Raw genomic sequence first — 12,881 nt, 5'->3', positions numbered from 1 at the left:
TTAAATACCGTAAAGGTAAATCAAATCCGCGATGACACCGATTTTTGGTGATTATAGTTTTCTTTTAACGAGATAAAAACTATAAACCATCTTTTGATGGATTTGTTTTTTCTTTTTCTATAATAGAAAAGTTAGAGAAGAAAGGAAAATCAATTTTATTTCGTAGAATTGATCACCCAAAACCAATAAATATAGATCATGTCTAGTTAAGATTCATAGAAAAAAATTATAATAATAAACTTGGAGTTGAAAAGTAGGTAAATAATACACGTAACGTGGATATGTTACCACGTAATTGAGATTGTGGTAAACTAGGGGTGTAAGTAATACCCGAAAATACTCAGCCTGCCTGTATCCGCCCGAGCCCGCCTGTACCCGAAGTAGTCCAACGCCTGTTATGGCCCGTCATGGGCCACCCGGCCTGGCCTGGATTAATTTATTGGGCGGTCCCGGGCTTTGCAATTAATTATGATGCCCGACCTGATACCCGTCCTGAAAGCCTTCTATGTGCCATTAATCATTTAATATCCTCTTAAAAAGACTTAAACGTTACAATTTTATAATTGTCAATTTTGTGTCAAGAAAAATAAAGTATATAGTTGTTTTTACTTATAATTAACCTTTTCAAAACATTAATGGTAATATATTTTCTTATTATAGAAAGTTTATTGTACTCTAATTAATTAATTATTATAGGCTAAAATTTAAAATTTATCATTGTAATTTAAATATAAAATAATACTATCACTTACGGTATGCAATGTTAGAAAGGAAAGAATATCGTATTAAAAGTAAATAAATTTAATATCGTTCATTTGAAAATTTAAACTGAAAAAAAAATAGTGGCATGTCCGGCCCGATCTGGCCTGCCCGTATAAAAAGCGGGCTTTGGGTAGTAAATTATCTACTTTTGCCCGGCCTGCCCGGCCTGAAATTGTTTACGGGCTCATAAATATTAAGTCTGGCCTGCCCGGCCTGCCCGAATTTACACCCCTATGGTAAACTGCTGCTCCTAAACCAAATCACGTGCGTAGCTTATCAACTTTCAACACCGTATCCTATATCAAATCCATTAAAGCCGTATTAGAATCCTTTAGATAAATTAAATAAGAAGAAAATAATTAATCAAACCAAAAGGAAAGAAAATAAAAGGTTAGATATAGATGTAGAAAATCTTCACCTTTTGCATAGACAGTCGGTAGAGCGACGTGCATGATAACGTACTGTAAAATAGAGAAAAAGGAGAAGAACACACAAAGTAAAGAGAAGAAAAAGAAAGAAATTTTATTAATCTGTGTATCGAATACAAAGGTTTAAGACTCTATTTATAAAGTTTACATACTTGGTGCCCAAATAATAGGGTCCCATTAAAATGGGCATCGACCTAATAAACTTCCGTTTATAACAAGAAAATGGATTTTTTTCACTTAATTTTTAAAATAATAAAAATAGAAAAAAAAAGAAAATGTCTTATTTGTGGTGCCAAAAAGGAAACGCACACACTAACCACCGGGGAAGCTCTAAATTAGTGACCAACATAGTGATACAAATCCGCTCCATATTGACAGATACACCTATAACATGCAAATTTATTCGAACAATGTTCTTAAAATTAACCTCTTTTATGAAAAGAGGCCTTAAGTATACAATCCTGGGCAGGCATGACCATAAGTATGTAACCAACTCAACCGTCTGGACACTTACGTTTTATTCAAACAAAACACAAATATATATATATATGTCGATATGCATGCGGGTATTTTACTCAGAAGAGCAAAGGTAAGCATTCATGCTTTCAATGATCTTTTGGCACAGCTATATAAGCAATCGGAGCTGGAGGGTTCTCGTTATTCTTCTCGTATTCAATAGAAAACCTCACACTACCCCCACATCCGTCATCCTTGGATTTTGGACTAACTGCCAGTATTAAATTGAACTTCTTGTAGTCCTTCTTCAAGGCTCCTCCAACCATGCTGTGACAGACGGTCATTGTTTCGTCCATGTATGTTGTTTTCTCCTCAACAATTAATGGACTACCCGCTGGGCATATATAAAATGATTCATGTAAAGTTGAGGAGTTGCATATTTAAGTTCTATAATATCGAATAATAATCATACACTGCATCCGATAATTTATATGTTAAAAAGAAGTACTAAATTGCTTCAAATTAAGAAAACAAGGACACATTTTTTTTTTCCATAGACTTCTTGGTGCATGTATATATATTTATGTGCGCATACCAGAAACATAGTCCCACTCTTTGACACAGCCTGAATTATCTCCATCTCCTTCTATAACCTTGACGCTCTTGTAAATTTGAGGTAATGCTTTTGGAACTTCTTTGTAATGCCTAAATATTTCGTAATGTTTGGCAGCATACTTCTTGACCTCCACTTCAGTCACCAGTTTCCCAACAAGACAAGGATCCATTAGTAGTAGAAGATTGTTGCTTAATTTAGATAGAAATGTTGAGAGATGGGCATGTTTGTGAAGTGATATTTGAGTACTTTATATAGAAAACGATTATAATACAAAAGTCATCGATCACCATAACTTGATTGCAAATGATTAACTTTTGATTGATTTATCTATTAATATATTTCCTCTTTTTGGTTTATATCTAATTAAGTAATGAGTATTATGCTTTCTAGCTACCAGCAACGACACTTGGTCAGATGATACAATCCCACAAGTCGCAAACTTTAGAAATATGGCCCTGCCGTTACTTTTTCCCTAATGCTCCTTTATCTCAACTATTCTTTTTCTTCCTGTAGACCATATTCACGGGGGTAATTATGAACTTGTTTGTTTACAGCTGACTCATCGTTTGGATCTGAGTCAACCCGTGATTCGAGCCGAGTCAGCAGTCAGACCGTTTGTTTTGTATTTTGGGTCAGATCTGACTCGACCTCTGACTCAGACATAATTACTGACTCGGACTCATTTGTGTCAGATAATAAAATACCCCTGACTCACGGGACCAAACCTCTGACTCGCATTTTTTGAGTCAGATCTGACACAAAACGTACATATCGAATCAGATTCAGATGAATCAGATGATTTCACTCAGATCCAGATGACTCAGATGAGTTAGGAGTAAACAAACATGGTGTATGTGTGGTTGGGGGATTTAAAGCCCCTACCTGATACATGTGAGACAATATATGCTTTCAGTGAGAAAGTACTCGAGAGTCGAGACCATCCTCTTACCAAACAGTTTCTCTAACTATTTATGATAGTGATATTTTTTTATTTTTTTCAAGCATGCATATATTAGAAAAACCACTAAATTGTTATCACACATGGGAAGGTGACTCCTCTGGAGTTGCTTAATAGAATTTGGTTAATAAAAGCCGGGTTCGCCTGGTCCCATATTGTTGTTGAGTAGTTTCTGGATTGGCTACTATCTGCTGCATATTTTGCTAGACTGTCTGCTCCTTGGTTTCCTTCCCTATAATTGTGTTGAATAACACAAAAAGGAATTTGACTCATTCTGCGTTTAATTTCTGCGATCATTTCTAAAATATAACAAGGAGCTTATGTTAGAGTTTTGATCAAGTGCATGAGATTCTTTGAGTCCGTCTCAAATAACACTTTAATTCATCTTCTTGCAGTCGCAGTTCTGGTTGCTAGCACCGTTTCCCATGTCTCTGCTGTGAGCGTCGTGGTTACTCCGAGAGGTTGAGAAAGAGTCATTATCGTTTACGCATTCGAACCTATGCAAATGAATCCTTCTCTCACCATACCCGGGTGGCCTCAAGTTGACCCATCCGTGTTCACTTTAATCCAATCTGTTGTTGGATGGCACCAGCCTACCTGAATGGTTGTAGTCGTCTTGATTATGTTTGATGTAATTTTGGAAGGCAACTCCCCCGGGAGAACAAGTGGGGAAATATTCTTTTCCCGTTCAAATTCTTGTTGTTATGCTAATGATCTTGTCAGGATGTCTATATGAGTGGATTGCTCTTGATTGAACACGAGATCATTTCTTGATGTCCATAATGACCATAAGAGAAAACAACATGAAGTGACATAAGAGGTATTGCCTTGTGTTTGTAGTATTTGTGAAATTGTTGTTTGAGGGTTTAAGGTAATTGGTTGGTTGTTACCTTCTGATTGGCTTGTTGGTATGCGATTAGAAAGGCTGCTCCAAGCGGACATAGCCTCTGGACAATGGGTAAGCACATGCTGAGTTGTTTCTGGCTTGTAGTTCCGTCGGGGGCAAAGGTTGGAAGTGGAGAGATTGATGTGATGTAGCATAGACAAGGTTGGCAAACCTTCATTTATAGCTTTCCACAAGAAAAGCTGAATTTTGGAAGGACATGATAAGATCCTAAAAACCTGGTTGTTGGAAGAGGGTTTGGGTGTGCGAGGTTATCTTGTTGTGTTAAACAACTATACCCGGAAGCATTTGTGTATCTTCGTGATTTAGAGTGGGGCCAAATTATTTTATCTGGAATGCTGTCAGGAGGAAGGTGTATATTTATAATGTGTTGGACGATATTAGGTGGGAGGTTGTTTAGCTGATTATGTCTCCAGTGTTGAGAAAATGGGTCAATTAAATCAGCTACATATTGTATAGGGTAGCATTGAGCAGGATCAAGGTTTTGAAAGTGGGGTATCCAATTAGCTTGGATAGGTGTATCTGAACCATTTTCTATTTGGTAAAACAAATGTTGTTTTAAAAAATGAATAAGAGACGCCATTTGTTTCCATTGGGAGATGGCGTTAGAAGGAATCATAATTGTACCTTGGAATATTGGTTGATGTTCGAGGTATTTCTCGTTGAACAAGCCGGTGCAAATGGATTGCTGCTGGTCGTAAATGTTCCAGATCCTTTTCATGAACAAAGCTTTATTGTGATGGCTACTCTTTCGGATTCCGAGTCCTCCTTCCGTTATCAGTTTGTTTAGCTTATTCCACCCTATTGGGTGAAGCTTTTTAACAGATGAATCATGTCCCCATAAAATATTTCTAGCGATCCGATCAATTTGTTTGTGCACATGGGAGGGGGGGGGGGGGGGAATCTGGGTTTGCATAAGGTGATTGCAGGTCGGTGTTAAAGAGGTTTTAATGAGAACAAGTTTTCCTCCAGGGGTAAGACATTTTGTCATCCAACCTTGAGCTTTACAAGCCAGTCGTTGGAGTAGTGGTTCGAAGTTGTGTCTAGAGTTTCTACTGTGTTTGAATTGAACTCCTAAATATATCGGTGGGATTGATGTGGTTGACATGTTGAAGAGATGGTGTAGAAAGTCTATATTATGCGGTTGTAGCCTCGGATGATGAATGATTATTGATTTCGATGTGTTGATTATTTTCCCTGCCGATAAGCTGTATGATTGAAGTATCATTTTTAGGTGAGTGCTACCTTCTTGGGTCGCCCTGTAAGTGATGAGGAGATCGTCTGCATACATTAGATGTAGAATGGGAGGTGGCGTTTTTGATGTTCGGAGACCCTGAACCAATTTGTTTGCTTTGGATTTCCAAGATTTTGACAGAATTTCCGCACAAATAATGAAAATGTAGGAAAATATGGGATCTCCCTGTCTGATTCCCCTGGTAGGTGAGATGAATCCATGTGGTGTACCATTGATGTTGACTGAGTAAGTGACTGATTTGATACATAACATGATATATTCTATAAATATTGATGGAAATCCCAATTTTGTAAAAGTTTTTTTTTTGATGAATCCCCAATCAAGGTTGTCATAAGCTTTCTGAATATCTAGCTTCAGAGCTATTTTGGGGGATTCAATGATTGAAGATGTTTTGATGTGGTGGAATAACTCTCTTGCAATAGATATATTATCATGTATTGATCTTTGAGGAACGAATGCACTCTGATACGGGCTTATTAAGAATGGGAGACGGGGGCGTATCCGGTTGACTAGGATTTTGGATATGAATTTGTAACTGGCATTGCATAGGCTAATAGGTCTAAATTAGTATGTTGTTGCTGGGTTGTATACTTTTGGATTAATGTTATGTTTGTGGTTCACGAGAGGATGAATATTTAGAGAACTGAAAAAACTTTGTACCATAGCTATAAGTTGACGGTGAGTGGTTTCCCATAAAACTTTAAAAAACTTGCTGGTGTATCCGTTCGGTCCTGGAACGCTTTCATAATTAATGGAGAACAGATATTGCTTGATTTCTTTCACCGGTACCTCCGCCGAAAGCATGTTCCATTGTGATGATGTTAATCTTGGAGTGATATCCTTAAAGAGATCCTCATATATTGTTGTATTTGGGGCCGTGTATTGAGAAGTGAAATGATCCATAATGATCTGGATAACCTGATCTTTATCGCTGACCCAATTTTTTTTGTTGATCTTGTAATTGCTTTATGTTGTTACGGCTTCGGTTAATGGTTGCTTTGGTATGGAATAAAGTCGTATTATTATCCCCTGATTGGAGCCATTGGATTCTGGACCTTTGCTTTCAGTATGTTGCATGACATTGGAGTAAGGTTAGGTGTTGACTTCGCATCTCTTTTTCTTGATTTATCCAGTAATCTAGTTCCTCTCCAGTTTGAATATCACAATGATGTTGATCCTGCTTGATTTGTGTTTTTTATTTGTGAATTAAGTTTGGAATATGTCCAAAAGTGTCCTTGTTCCATTCCACCAAAGTTTGTCCAGTTGAGATCAACCTTAGTTGAAGGTCTAGGGCATAATTTGCATCACTTTGTTGCGTCCATGCTGATTCGACAACTTGTTTGAGTTGTGGATGTGTTAGCTAGAGATACTCAAGCTTGTAATTTTTTTGCCCCTGCCAATTTATTGCTTTTGTGTGAAGTAGGATGGAGGCATGATCAGATGCAATCCTTGGGAGGTGAGTGACTCATGCATGGGGTTTTTTTGTATGCCAATGTTGGGTTGCAATTGCTCTGTCAAGTCTTTCTATGATGTTTCCTAACCTTGCTGGTTGTTTGTCTAAGTGAATGGATCTCCTCTAAATCCTAAATCAGTAAAATCCATTTAATCTATCATAATTAGAAACGGATGAGTCTGACTGTAGGTGATTTGTCTTCCTCCATTTTTTTTTCCGAGTGGTCCATGATGTCATTAAAGTCCCCTATCAGCAGCCATGATGTTAAGTTATTGATATTAGGGAAGATTGATGTAAAATCTTTTCAAAGATCAATTCTTGCATCTGTGTGTGGAGGACTGCAAATGCCTGTGCAAATCCATGGTTGTGCTGGAGCTAGAGGAGTAATAAGGACATGTATGTAACTTTGGGATTGAAATAGAACCCGAATGTTTAGGTTGTTCCACATGAGACATAGTCCTCCTCTTCGACCAACTTTGGGAACTATGGTTAGGTTTTGGAATAGAAGGGATTGAGAAAGTATGGACATATGACGCTCATTTGCTAAAGTTTCAGAGAGGAAAATGATATCGGGCTTGTGTGATGATGTGAGGTCTTTTAGATGTTGTATTATAGTCGGGTTGTTGACACATTGACAATTCCATGCCAAAATGTTCATTTTGGGTTTAAAATTGTTTTGTGTCTGGGTATTGAATATAAAGAGAATGATTGGAGAGGTTATTGAATTTTTAATAGGAACGATGAAGTATTTGAAGCTAAACTTAATATGGTGAGAAGTAGAATGTAAATAAGGTCGAATTAGTTTGTAAATTTCTAGACTAAAATGATTAAATGAGAATTTAATTTGTGTTACTTACCTGGGATGGCATCGTTGACCTGCGCTCTTGGACCACATTAGGATTATGACGTGATTTAGAATGGTGGGGAATCAGGGTTAAAATGATAAAATGCTCAACTAATGAGGAATCACATAAGAAGAAAGCACTATTTGGATTAGCTCCCTAAGGAACGATTGCTGACATTATTTAGAAATAAAAAAAAAAAAGGAATAAAAAAGAGCAAACTGGATGTTAACTGGATGAATCAAGAAATGGAGATATATCTCTTAAGGTTTGCAACTTATAAAATCATATTTTTAAAATGCACAACAAAGTTGTGATATATATTCGTACAAACCTTTAACCGTATATTAAGGTGGGTTTCTATCATCATGGTGAACAGTGGATTCGTCAATTGTAAACCCTCTATGGAATTGGTATAGTGGCACATATAACTGACTAAGTGGAAAATTTGCTACTTATCCTTTCGAGATGGAATCTCTATTGAGTGGTAAAGACTTGACCACTTGGTAAAAAATTATTGTTCGATCTAATCTTGTTTGCTGGATACTAGATGTTTCTCTCTGCGTAATAAAGTGGACTTATAAACACTCTTTATACTTTTTATTTTACAAACAATGTTGTGAGGCGGACTTATAACCACCGCTTACTTTCTATTTGAATTAAAATGTCATTTTAAACAATGCACCCGTTTTCATTTATTATAATAAATTTTATTATACCAAATTAGTACTAACATTATTAAATCATATTTGTAATGTAATATACAGAATTTTTGGAGTCGTGGGAACGAGACTTTATGGCTTGATATTTCTAAGACTTTTTCTATAGTGGCTCATACCATTTACTAGTCCACTTGGTCAGGAAAATTGAATGTTTTAGCAGGTTTCATATATAAGAACCAGCCTAACCATATATTCAAATTTCAGATATCGTAGAATATAATTGATTTATATATTGGGGTAGAAGTTAAGGTTTAGTGTATTTAGTTTGACACAAAGTTGAGATTTACTGAACAAGAACTAATTGTTCGCATTGGAAACACAATTGAACGTATTTTTTTCTTTACAAGCAACATCGTTTCTCAAATCTAGCTTATTAATATAAATATTAATGATCGAAAAAGTTAATAAATCACTAGCAAAGATGCACACGCGATATGTGCTCCGTTTCCATTCAAACCAAATTAATTTTTTACTCAAATTTTTCGAATGAAAAAATTCATTCACACAAAATTTTATTTGTATGACTTACTTTACATGATATATGACTGTTGATGGGTGAAAATGATTTGCCGGTTTTTGAGGAAAAGTGGAAAGTTGTGCGTATGAAGAATCCTCGATTAAGCAAATTGCCTAAACCTTTAACTGATGCACTGCACTGGAGTGCTTTGAGTTCGAGAGATCAATTTGTATGACTCCGGCCTAAACCAAGATAATGGCCGTTCCAGAGTCAATAAAGGGATGATGGTCGATATGTATAAAGGAAGCTTAGAAGTGTGTGAGATAAATGATGATTGAAGGATTGTGGATGTGTTGGAAAATTCTGGAAGTTTGATGAATCGTCAGTGAATTCTGATCAAATTTCTTGGGTTCTGTTTAGTAATGTTCTACTGAGATCCGTTGAATTGAGTTAAGTTGTCTTTTCAAATTATAGGTTGATGAACCTATGATATTTCCGAAGTAGTTAACACATTGATCTCCAGTAAGGGTGACGGTTGTAGAGGAGTGGAAGAATGTGGGAGTACAAAATCGTGGTTGAACCAGTTCCACATTCTGCAGGAGACTTGGTTGGTTGTTCATCCACTACTTTGTTAATCCCTTCAACTGCTACCACGACTTAATCACATTTCTCATTGTGGATGTATTTTTATATCGCACATGCAGTAGGCCTCCATACCAAAGCCCTAATGAATATTCCCCCATGTGACATGATTGATGTCTCATGTATGTGGAGTCTGCAAGGCAGAAGTGTATTTGATTGGTCAATCATTGACTTGGCTAGATCATGAGTCTTAGCTTTGATGAGTCGAGCATTTGTCGAATGTGATATGCTTTGTGGCTCATGTTATAATGAATTGAGCATAAGATATCTGCTGGGATAACAATAATGCATAGGCATCGAGTATGGTGAATTGTGAACATATCATTGTGCCAGATGAGGAAACAATGATATTTGGATGATTTGGGTTGGCGAATGTTTGCCTAACGAGATTGCTCGATCATGAACCTATTATGATATGTTGAGAATTTGACAGGAAATTTTATTGACGAGTTATTGTAGAATACTCATTCCTTATCTACTATTTCATGAGTTGTTGAATGACAAAGTATGAATTAGAGTATTAGTAAATATTGGACTCGATGGTCGTCCAACAAAATATTGGATGGTCGTAAAAGTACAATATCGATAAATCCGACGAGAAAAAGAGAAGGACTACCGGAGTAAGTATGGATTTTCCTTAGAATTAAATTCCAACTATTTAGTTCGTTTTTCTTCTATATAAAGATGTGCTCCCAAAACATGGGTGATTTGCTCAAATCTCCTGTATATTTTTTGAAAGTTTAAAAGAGAAAAACAAACCAAAAATAAAAATAAAATTACACAGTAAAAGAATTCTCGTCTAACAGATGAGCAATACAAGAATGGGGGAAGGACTATATTTCAGACACATGGTTGGAACTAGCATAAGAAGCTAGTTTATGCGCCAAATCATTGGCTTATTTTCGAACAAATTTGAACTCAATTACGTCGAAAACCACTACACGAAATCAGGGAATTTGTAACGTCGAAATAACGTTAGTATCTATATATTGTAACGTCAAAAAAAAAACGTTGGAAAAGTGCCGTTAGTATTAGTGTTACAATATTTTATCAACGGTTCATTCTTTACAATAAAATTTTATTAAATAGCGGTTTCATTCGTTGGAATAAATACACCAACGATTATCTAGACAGCACAAGATTTATCTGATGTCACTTTGTTGTAACGGATAGCCGTTACTGTGCGGATCGTAACGGTTAGACTGTAACAATTGGGTGTAACAGATACTGTAACGGCGACTTTGTGTGTAACGGTTGACTTATTGCCACATGTCCTTCCTTGTAACATCTATCAGCAACGATTTTATTCGTTGTTTAGTTGATTGTAACAGATTGTATCTAACAATTATTATAAAGATTATGAACCGTGATAGCTCAGTGTAACGGTTACCGTCCGACATGTGTCAATTGTTTTTAATGGTTAAAGTAACGGCTTCGAATGTTGATGTTTCATTGTAACCTTTTGGATATAACAGCTTGCTGTAACGATTCGATTCGTAACAGCTGACTGTAACGTTTAGCGTCTTCCATGTGTCTATCGCTTATAACATATAGACTAACGGCTTTAGACATTGATGATTAATTATAACAGTAATGAATTTTCCAGGTGTGCTAATTACTAACAGATTTTATAACGTTGATTCGATGTTGGTAAAAAAAAATAGTTTTCAAAAAAAAATAAAAAATTTCTGTTATAAATAAGCTCCCATAATTGGACCCTGCAAGTGCAATGCAATCCATTTCTGAATATGCACTACAATTACTTTCTGAAGCTGCATTGGAATTCATTTCTGAACCTTCAATATTGAATCTGAAACCCATAACTCAATCTTATTCCACAGTATATACATTCTCATTCTAGCAGCACAAGGAATTCATTCATTCACAAATCCATACAACAACCAATTGAACCAAGGTTTGTCTCCTAATTCATTCACATACGCAATTATATATAATTGTCATTCTTACATTGAAATAACTGCCTAATCCTAAAAGAATACATGGTTCCCTATATGGTTATAATCAAATGACATGGGTTGTGTTTTTCAGCAGTTTCTAAATATAAAAGTGTTGTTCTGCATTATACCTTGGCTGGAAAAAGTTGTTCATGATCAGCCAAAAGAAGTCGTCCTTTGACATCAGAGTAGCCTTAACCATCTCATGGCATCAGCTATTGTTGTCGATTCCAGCATCTTGACAAAACAACAAAAATGAAACAGAAACTAAAATTAGAAACAACTCTCATAGGAGAGAGATTCATTCAGTATTTTAGGTAATTCACTTACATGTTCATTATCATTTTTCAATACATACATTCTCATTATAGACCAACCAATTGAACCAAGATTCGCCTCATCATTCATTCAGCAAGTTTCTAACATAAGAAAGTTTATGATGCATACATTCTCACCGTTTTTATATATGCATCTCACGTTTTTATATGAACATGGCAACCTAAGCATCAAAAGTTTATATTTTACAGACATGTCACTGGGAATTTATATACATGGTTTCATATGTTAAATTAAGATGACAACAAACAATGCATTGATATAGCAATACTTTACTCACACTAATTAATAGAAGTAGAGAGAAGAATGTCTCTACTGGTACAAGTTCTTTCCCTCGCTTGGTACAACTTTGCAAGGTCAACACTGTCTTGCTTGTTTAACCAGCTTCATGATTGACCCCCATACAGTGGGACTGATCCGCTTCAGGTGTTCGCATCAATGAATTCTCGAAAACAAAGACAATGGTATCATCAGTCAACCAAATTTTGAGTAAGTAATGCAAGAACCTCTAATGTGTCAAGAGTTTACCCACCAGAGAGTTAATTACGGTGGTGAGTTATACCTTTTGGCAGGAATCATGTGAAACACATACTCAAAGGGATCACAATAGGTAAAGCAAACACACCTGTGATTACAATGAGTTGTCAACTCTCTGTAGTAGGTATTCTCCAGCTTCAGGTGTTAGCATCAGTGAAACCTCACAAAATAAAAAGAGAACTGTAGCATGTAAGTGTAGGTAGCGAATGGTATCCAGGAAATTAATAATTATAATAGTTCAATCTCCAGTAAAATTTGAGAGGAGAATGTTTTTCTCGTCAGGTTAGCTGCATTTATCTCCTTCAATTACAACAAGCCTAACGACCATAACATCTCCACTCCAAAAAATCGATGGTAGTAAGTTTTACCTTTTGGCAGAAATCATGTAATTCACATACTTGAAAAGAATGAATAGATGTAGATTGAATAGATCATAATAGGTAATGAAACAAACCTGAGATTAAAATAAGTTTCCAACTCTCTCCATAGTAGGTAATCTCCAGCTTCGGGTGTTAGAATCCATGAAACCTTGCAAAACAAATAATTATCGGTCAGATG

General features: G+C 36.0%; 1 protein-coding gene across 1 annotated transcript; it reads right to left on the bottom strand.

Annotated features, from left to right (window-relative positions):
• Positions 1-1,795: 1,795 nt before the first annotated feature.
• LOC113291756 (major latex protein 146-like) lies at positions 1,796-2,431 on the bottom strand. Its single transcript, XM_026541251.1, has 2 exons — positions 2,242-2,431; positions 1,796-2,040 (listed from the first exon to the last, which is right to left on the bottom strand). The coding sequence occupies exons 1-2, from the start codon at positions 2,429-2,431 to the stop codon at positions 1,796-1,798; spliced, it is 435 nt and encodes a 144-aa protein (XP_026397036.1).
• Positions 2,432-12,881: the final 10,450 nt, after the last annotated feature.

Source organism: Papaver somniferum, chromosome 6 (assembly GCF_003573695.1).
Source record: "Papaver somniferum cultivar HN1 chromosome 6, ASM357369v1, whole genome shotgun sequence".
NCBI classification, from domain to species: domain Eukaryota; kingdom Viridiplantae; phylum Streptophyta; class Magnoliopsida; order Ranunculales; family Papaveraceae; genus Papaver; species Papaver somniferum.
This window is presented reverse-complemented; position numbering and strand designations above follow the sequence as displayed.